The sequence below is a fragment of the Geotrypetes seraphini genome, chromosome 3 (genome assembly GCF_902459505.1).
Source record: "Geotrypetes seraphini chromosome 3, aGeoSer1.1, whole genome shotgun sequence".
In the NCBI taxonomy this organism is placed as follows: Eukaryota; Metazoa; Chordata; class Amphibia; order Gymnophiona; family Dermophiidae; genus Geotrypetes; species Geotrypetes seraphini.
Window position 1 is genome coordinate 215,750,205 of NC_047086.1, and position 9,154 is coordinate 215,759,358.

The following is a 9,154-nucleotide window of genomic DNA, read 5'->3' on the forward strand; positions in this document are numbered from 1 at the left end:
CCACTGCGGCTAACCCTAGCAGAAACAGGAAGTTGTGAGAGGGCAGGCCGCAGTGGAGAGAAGACGGTGAGGCCAGTGGCAGCACAGCGCAGCACTTTTCGGTTAAACGCTGTGAGCAGGCGAGAGGGAGGAGGGGGAAAAATTGGCATCGAGCATGACAAGTGCTGGCTCCGGATGACAAAGTTCTTTTTTTAATTCAAAGCTGATGCTGCGGCTCCTCTCTCGATCCCCGCCTGGTGCGGTTCGAGAGAGTAGCCGCGGCGGCGGCTTTGAGCTCTGAATCAGCATTGGTATCGAGCATGACAGGTGACTCAGCCCCAGATGCGCACCTTTGGAGAGCTGGGTGAGGAAGTCCGCTGCAGCCTCGCGCCTCCCCCCCCTGGGGAGTACAAAAGGAAAGGATGACAAAGTTTATTTTTTAATTCAAAGCCGACACCTCGGCTCCTCTCTCGATCCCCGCCTGCTGCGGTTTGAGAGAGTAGCCGCGGCAGCGGCTTTGCAGGTAATTTCAAGTGTTCAAGCCCGATGCGTGGTAAGCGCGCATGCGCACTCTTGTGGCCACATCCTGACAGATCAGATCTCAGGGAACACGGCTTAAGAGTGCGCATGCGCGCTTAACATATTATTATAGATACCTAATATTAATTCTTGTAACTTGAGTTTGAATGCTGTTTCACGCATTGACCATGTATAACTTTGGGTGGGTCCTGTTATCTCTCCATGCTTGGCTTTATCCAGATGTAGTTTGACAGCGATTTCGTTGTCATAGCTTTGTTTGTGCTGCCCTTTGGAAGCCATGAGACAGCACACGTGCCATAAGTGCTATGCCATCCAACCAAGGGACGCTTAGAGGCATATGGGGTGAAATACCTGTTTAGGCCCAGCCTTCATAAGGGATGAAATCTGCCACTTTGCACTGCCATGATGGGGGGGGGATGGATGATGAACTAAATTCATCTCTCCTAACATTTTATTCAGGTGTGGTATCCTCTCTGGATACAAGACATTTTATAAAGCCAAAATATCTTTATGAATTAATAGATACGTAACACTTAATACAGCTGTACTCTGGGATGATTGCATTACTGAAGGATTTTGCATTTTTTTTAGATGGGTGCTTTGCACTGTACAGAGTAGCCCCATAGAGGAATGTATTTACCTTTTGTTTGCAATGTGCTTTTATTGTGATGACTTCACCATTCGCTCTCTCTCTCCTGCCAGATTTGCTGACTTTGTGGAGGGTGCCTCCCATCTCACCCCAAATGAGATCCTGACACATGAGCAGGAATATGGGCTTGGAGGCTCATATATCGAGGATCAGCTCTTTGGCGATCAGGAGGATTCTGACGAGCAGGATGAACGTCAAAACTACACAAACTCCAATAACCATGTCATTTTCTAGGGAGCTGGTGACATTCTCTCCAGGGTGCAGAGCAACCACAGCTATGCTGAAGAAGCCACGGTATTAGAATGAAATCTGAACAGGCAGCAGCATGTTGCATGCTGTTTAAATATAGGTGCTGCTCTGTAGGAGCTCCAGGACCAGCTATTATTTCTTGGGATGATGTGGTTTTCAACAATATCTTAAAGAGCTAAAAACTCTATGGTCATAGGAGCTTTATTTTGTGCTCCTGGAGGATAAAACTTTAAGGGACAAAAAAAAAAGTGGTAGCTGGAAACTCAGGGACCTGCTCACCTTCCATATTTTCCTTAGTTTTGTTTTAAAAGCCACTTGGCAGAGAACAGTGGATGTTTACAGCAAAATATGATTTGTTGAGTTATAACTATGCTGAGGGAAAGGGGTGTATGTGTGAGAGAGAATGGATGAGGCAGGAAGCACAAGAACAAATGACTCTTATAAATGTAATATTTACCAAAGAAATGGCCCACAGTAGGGATCTAATGTTAATATACTGTCTTATGGGTTTCTCCTATAGTGCCCTTGATCCAAAGTGCCTGACTTAAAATACACAAATATTAAGAACGTTTTTGTATTTTATTTTATTATTTTTTTTTTTTTGCAGCAGATTTTAGTTTTTCTTGAAAATCCACTTTAATATTACTGATATTCCTAGGTGAAAATCAGAGTATTTGTGGGATCACAAAACTGACTAAATCAGTACAATAATGTAGATTCCTAAGTGTGATGTGTGAGCAGGATTCTTTTTGGCCATTTTTTAAATTTTATAGTATTTTTTTTGCTATTCTAGGAATGTGGTGCTCATGACCAGCCATTCTGTATTTTCTGCAAAAATAAACACGGAGTGAAAAATCCCCCTTGGTTTGTAGCATTGCTAATATCTGCTGCACTGTCTGTTAAATCCTAGCGAAAAACTTTCTGCTTCTATGTGACACTGTTTCTTTGAGGTTGTCATGTTACTTGAATAGCTTTTTAAGAGATTGCAGTGTTTGCACTCTTTTGAACTGATACAAGTGGAAATGTTACTCAGGAATATATGTACTGTATATATTCGGTTTTGGGTTTTTTTTACTCTTACTCTTCAACCAGCTCACACCTGAGTCATTGTGCACAGCAACGTAGCTTTTAATCTTTACTATATCTTTAATCTTTACTATATCTTATATACCAGGGGTGCCCACACTTTTTGGGCTTGCGAGCTACTTTTAAAATGACCAAGTCAAAATGATCTACCAACAATAAAATTTTAAAAAAACACAACGCACACTGTACGCATAGAAAATGTTAATTATCATTCCTATTCCAGGGTTTTTCAAAGAGGTCAAAGCAGATGACTCTATGCACTATCACCTCAGTAACAACCATACAAAAATAGACAAATATACCCCCCTCCCTTTTTACTAAACCACGATAGCAGTTTTTAGAGCGCAGGGAGCTGCGCTGAATGCCCAGCGCTGCTCTCGACGCTCATAGGCTCCCTGCGCTAAAAAAACTCTATTGCGGTTTAGTAAAAGGGGACCTTAGTGTAAAATATAGACAGCAGATATAAATTGAGACACATTTCGATCACTAAATTTAAAATAAAATCATTTTTCCTACCTTGTCTGGTGATTTCATGAGTCTCTGGTTGCACTTTCTTCTTCTGACTGTGCATCCAGTCTTTCTTCCCTTCTTTCAGCCTGTATGCTTCCTCTCCTCCACACCTCATTCCCTCCCCCAACTTTTCCTTCCTCTCTCCCTGCCCTTTCTTTCTCTCTGCCTCCCTTTCCTTTTTTTCTGTTTCTCTTCTTTCCTTCTGTCTCCCTGCCTGCCCTTTTTCTTTCTTTCTTTCTCCCTGCCCTCCCCCAAGACACTGCCACTGCCATCGGGGACCCAAACTGCCATCGGGGACCAGGACCCAAACCGCCACCAATAACACGCCCAAAAGCCGACGCCGCCCCAACCTCTCCCTGCTTCGGCCGACCAGCATCGCGAGGAACTGTTGGGGGAAATGCTGCCGGGTCCTGCCTTCGCGGAAACAGAAAGTAGGCAGGACCCGGCAGCAAGAAGAGGAAATGCTTCACTAACATGTCTCCCGCCTTAGCCCGTAGCGAACGCTTGCTTCAGGGCTCTCAACATGTGCGTGCCGGCTTCCCTTCTTCCCCCCCTCCCCCTCCCCGGGCATAACTTCCGGTTTCGGAGGGAAGAGAAGAGAAGCCTGCACGCACACGTTAGAGCCCGGAGCATAAGTTCGCTACGGGCTGAAATCTCCAAGCCGGTTTTTTGTTCAGCAGCGGCAGATGACAGCTGGGCGGACCGCCCAGCTAAAAGGCCCTAGGGAGAACACTGGAGAGGAAGGCTGATCGGCCCGTAGATCAGGACGGCAACACGAGTGCGATCGACTCGAGTTGCCTTCCTGAGCTACTGGTCGATCGCGATCGACGCGTTGGGCACCCCTGTTATATACTATATATATGTGCCAAAACCTTTAGTGCTCTCTTGTGGTTAAACCTGCAAGGTGCAGCTCTCACAAATGCATGTCATTACTGCTCCTAGGTGGACTGCTAGATTTGCATGAAGGAGCCCCCTGCACGACCTTTTTTCTTCTTCCCTCCTAGATATGGGGTTTTACTGAAGCTTTCAGCTCTGGACAGGGCATAAGGCAAGGGCTGGGATCCTTGGCTGGGAATGGAAGCCAAATGTCACCACTTCTGCACCAAGTGCCTGAGCTGGAAGAAGCAGCATGGAGCAGTAACAGTCCTTGGGCTCTGTATTCTGTGGCTATTCTAAGTGTTCCTACTAGGAAGAGCGAGTACAAAATGAAGGGCTGTGCAAACTGCCGAGAAGTGGGAAGACTTCTTACACTGAGCCAAATTCTAATCATAATAATAAAATAATAAAATCCAGCTCAGATTAGAACTGCTGAGTTGAAGGTGAATGGCAAAGGTTGCACTTCACTGATAATTAAAGCAGGAAGTATATGAGCTGTTACACTGCCCTGTGTTTTTCTCTTGGTTATTTAACCTTGGGATTTCATGTGTTTTGTTTCACGGTAAGGACGATTCCTGCACTGTTTATAATTGTTTATCCCATTATCAATATAATGAACAAACACCTAGGAGAGGATCATAAGAAAGATTTTAAGTAATTCCCCTTCCTACTAATCAAATACAGAGATACTCTGATTTTATTTATTCATTCAATTTTCTATACCGTTCTCCCAGGGGAGCTCAGAACGGTTTACATGAATTTATTCAGTTACTTGATCATTTTTCCCTGTCTGTCCCAGTGGGCTCACAATCTGTCTAAAGTACCTGGAGCAATGGGGGGGGGGATTAGGTGACTTGCTTCGGGTCACAAGGAGCAATGGGGGTTTGAACCCTCAACCTCAAGGTGCTTTAACCACTGCACCACACTCTCCCCCATAAGTAGTGCTATTCTGTTCCTGTGACCTGGTACTTAGAGGCAGATGAAGCATGTCACCAGTGGTCATATAAAAATACAAGAAGATGAGCAATAAGCCAGAGGTCTTGGTTTTAATTTAACTGTATAAGACTGCTCTTTGACTCCTGCTTCATGTCTTCTCGGTTTGTAAATTAAAATAAGGGTGTGATTGCTTCTTTTTTCTCTCTCTCTCTTCTGTTAGAATAAGGCTGCAAAGCTATGGAATCTTCAGATAGTTGCTGACAGACAGTGACTGTTAATTGCCTGGTGATATTAAGTTCAGCAAAGAATACTTCCTGAGCTTGGTAACCTGTTGGCACTGCTAGTAAACTGAAAAAGTCCTAATAGAGAATGACATGGGGACAAATTTTTCCCCGTCCCCGCAGGAATTCAATTTCCCCGTCGCGTCCACATGGGAGTTTTGTCGCTGCCCCTGCCCCATTCCTGTAAGCTCTGCCTTAACTACACAAGCCTCGAACACTTAAGATTTTAAAGTGTTTGAGTCTTGAGCAGATGAGGGCAGAGCTTCCAGGAATGGGGCAGGGACAGGAAAAGAGCTCGCGGGGCTGGGAAAATGAGTTCCTGCGGGGATGGGGAAAAATTTGTCCCCGTGTCATTCTCTAAGTCATAGGTCCTGTTCTGGCTCTGGAAGGGATACTTTATAATGCCCTCAGAAATGGCCAAGTGGACATCTAGTATTGATTTGCCTCTGATGCCATATATTTGTACTGTAAGAAGATACGAGCAGGGAGATGTTGGTTCCTGCTGTGACCAATCGGTCCTTTTTGAGGTTTAAGATGCCTGAACTTGTTTTAAAATGTTTACCTGTATAGTACAGATAGTTTTGTGTGTGGCATTTTACACTGGCTTTGAGAAACATCACTGCAAATGTGTGCTAAGAAAATGTTTTCATTTGGATATGAAAAGCATTTATAATATAACATTGCTCACTTAATTTTCTTTTTTGCCTTGAAGCTATACTGTTTATAAATGGATTCCTATTTTTAAATAAAGAATACTTTTTTTATGAGTGATTGGTGAATATTATTATGTAGGGGGGGAGTGTCTTGCTCTCAATTAAACACATTCCTAAAACTGTTGAATACCTCTTGTAAAAAAAATCTTAAGGATTAAATTATGCTTGAAGTGAGATAAGAAAAGGACTGACACAGCAAGAAACAGACCTCTTTCCTCCAAGTTTTTTGGATTTAGCTCATGGCTTTATTTAGTCAAAGCTCTATGCAAGTGTCATAGTACATAAGAATTTCCTTATCCTTAGTTTATATCGGAGGCAGTTGAGGATTAAGGGCCAAATTCACTAAAGATAGCGATTCAATCGCTGTTGGCCGATTCCTGGCTGATTTTAAAACAGCGATTGATTTACTATCTTTTTTGCATGCAAATGATTTGCAGAGGTGCAAATTATTTGCATGCAAACTCCCAACTCAACTGTTCAGTGAGCGATTGAGTCGGGGCAGAGCCGTGACAGTAGTGACGGGAGAAGCAGCATCCTCTCATTGCGGTCAGGGCTTCTGCAGGTTTTTTTCTTTTTTTTTTTAATCGGGCAGATATTTTGCATGTATTACACACGCAAAACAACTGCTTGATTAAAAGAAAAAAAGCCTCCCCCAACAAAGTGCCCCCCTCCCTCCATGAACCAAAATGCTTGCTACTGTCATCGCTTCAAATAGAATGGCAGGAGGGATGCCAACTCTCTCCTGCCATCGGTGCTTCCACAGACCTCTGCTCCCCATCCCTCTAAACTTGGGAGCAGGAGGGGTGTTCAGTCCCTCCTGCTCCTTAGGCCTCCAGTGCTGTGGCAGTCTTCGGGAGCAGGAGGAATCACAAAGTCCTCCTCCGCCGCAATGCTGGCTTTAGGCCCTGCCTGTTGCATCATGTGATGCATGGGGAGGGGCCTAAGGCTAAGCCCAAGGCGCCTGAGCCAATCAGAGCTTTAGACCTCCTCCCTTTGCATCACATGATGCGGGGCGGGGCCTAAGGCCGACATTGTGGCAGAGGAGGAGCAGGAGGACTTTGGGTTCCTCCTGCTCCTGAAGACAGCCACGGCGCTGGAGTCCTAAGGAGCAGGAGGGAATGAGCACCTCTCCTGCTCCCAACTGTAGAGGTATGGGGACGGGGAGCGGGGGTCCACGGTTTTGGGGATGTGTGAATGCGCCAATGACAGGAGGAAGTTAGCATCCCTTCTGCCATTTGCGGGGTGGGGGGCTACATTTTTTTGACTGGTCTGCCTGTCTTTTATTCTTTTTTTTTTTTTATTGGAATAGATAGTAAAACCCGATGCAAACTAGCCAAGCAATTGTTAGTGAATCAATCGCTTGGCTATTTTGCACGGGTTGGATCGGATCGGATAGGAGTTTGATCGGGCAGCAGTTTAGTGAATTGGGTTGAGGAACGATTGCAAAACCAGTAAAACTGGTTTTGCAATCGTTAGTACAGGATCGGAAGGTTTAGTAAAATTAGCCCTAAGTGACTTGCCTAAGTGAAGGAAAATTTCTTAGAATACCACACCAGGAACATATGTTGTTCTCCTGTGATTGTAAGGTGGTGGTAGGTATCTTTCATTGATCAAAAAACCTTCACATATTTCGTAAATAGTGACTATAAACTTAGCCTTTCTTCTTATTGTCTAATTATTTCAATTTTTTTTTATTTTTAGTTTGTCTATATCTTTGTGTTTTAGACACCAATAAGTACTTGGTCAATTGTGAACTTCTGTTGTTAACCAGAGACAAAATAAAGCGCTGTTGTTATTTTGTGTCTGGTTAACAACCGAGGTTCATTTGTAGTTGATTGCCAACCTTTTGAGGTTCTTGCTATTGTGGTATTTTTGATTAAATGACTTGGCCAGGGTCACAAAGGATTTGAATGCTGGCTTCCCTAGTTCTCAGCCTTTTGCTCTAGCTACTAGCCTATATGCTTTCTAGCACAGGAAAAGTAGGTGCCTTCCTGGCACCTATAGAGGAAGGATAGGGTAGTAAAGCAGTCCTGCTTATAGGTAACTAACTTCAATCTACTGTATGAATGATGAATAAATCATAGTCCCTTGCCACATTGGTTTGGTACTGACACATGGAGATGTTCACAGATTTCAGAGTAGGGCAAAACTTGGGGATTGCTTGATCCCCTTCCATGTTGGACCCAATGCTGTAATGAACGATACTAGAACAAAGGTCTTGGACTTCCGGAGGGGGGGGGGGGGGGCTGACGTCAAGTGAATGAGAATGCTGGCATCCTTTGTTAATTCAACATAGTTGTCTTGGTTTAAATTTTTTTGTTTATTTTTATACATGTCTAGGACGGGGATATCCTTTTTGGATTATTTCTTGATTAAATTAATGGAGGGGAAGGATATTTATCTTCTGCATTGTTGTTAATGGAATTTAATGCTCTTATGGCAATACAACTTTATTGTAATATTTATTCAGGTCTCTCTTGTCTCTGCACTTAAGTGTCTACAGACAGTGTAGGGGTTCATACCTGTGCCCGCCGCTAAGACGGGTGAGCACAGGATATGACATCCCCACTTAACAATAGCCACTCCCTAAGTCAATAACTTGCACAGAGGTATATGTTTTCAATTTAAAAATTTATTTAATTTATATTAAAATGCTGATTAATTATATGCATTTCCATAAAACAAAACCCCATAATTTACCTTTGTATGAAGGAGATTCTCTCACAACCGACTCAAGTTATCCTTGTTTGTGGAGAAGAAACTCAAAGAGCAAAAGCTGGGCACCCTTTGATATACTGTTGAAATAACTGTGGTACGTCATCTCTTCAGTCTCCAATGCTTGGTCAGAGCATTTCCATATAAGGCAAAAGGCAGGACTATTCCTACACATGATTCTAGACAAAGACATTCCTGAGTTTTGAAACAATGCTTTTTCTAAAACACTATAAAGAAAATTAACAAATTATAGAAAAAATTAATATGTTAATAAATAAAGCCTGACTTACTGCACACAGAGGTTCATAAGCATATTTTGCACAAAAGGTTCTAAAATTATTTTATTCTTTAAAAAGAGGTGTATTTCTAAACAGAAATTAAACTCTTAAACAGCTTATAAAGAACAAAATATGCTCTTAAAGAATGAATCAAAGAAGCTCTCTTGACACCACTATCTTAGTGCAGTGCAGTGCAGTGCAGCTGACAGTTTACCAATGCAAACAAAACGTTTCTTTTGAAAGAGAAAATATATCCTAGCCTGGCTTAAACAGTGCTTTTTTTGCAGGCAAAAGATCCTAATTAAAAAAAAAACAGAAAAGATTCTAGGAGTATGCATTATT

The 9,154-nt window shown here is 43.0% G+C and overlaps 1 protein-coding gene across 2 annotated transcripts in view; it reads left to right on the forward strand.

The window, feature by feature from the left end:
- Nucleotides 1–2,690, forward strand: part of NEMP1 (nuclear envelope integral membrane protein 1) — a 139,814-nt gene extending 137,124 nt beyond the window's left edge. For both annotated transcript variants that reach the window (XM_033938017.1, XM_033938018.1), the window contains one exon: nt 1,222–2,690. In XM_033938017.1, the coding sequence (XP_033793908.1) occupies nt 1,222–1,402 (181 nt within the window). In that variant the 3' untranslated portion in view covers nt 1,403–2,690. The remainder of the gene's footprint in view (nt 1–1,221) is intronic.
- The last annotated feature ends 6,464 nt before the right edge of the window (nt 2,691–9,154 follow it).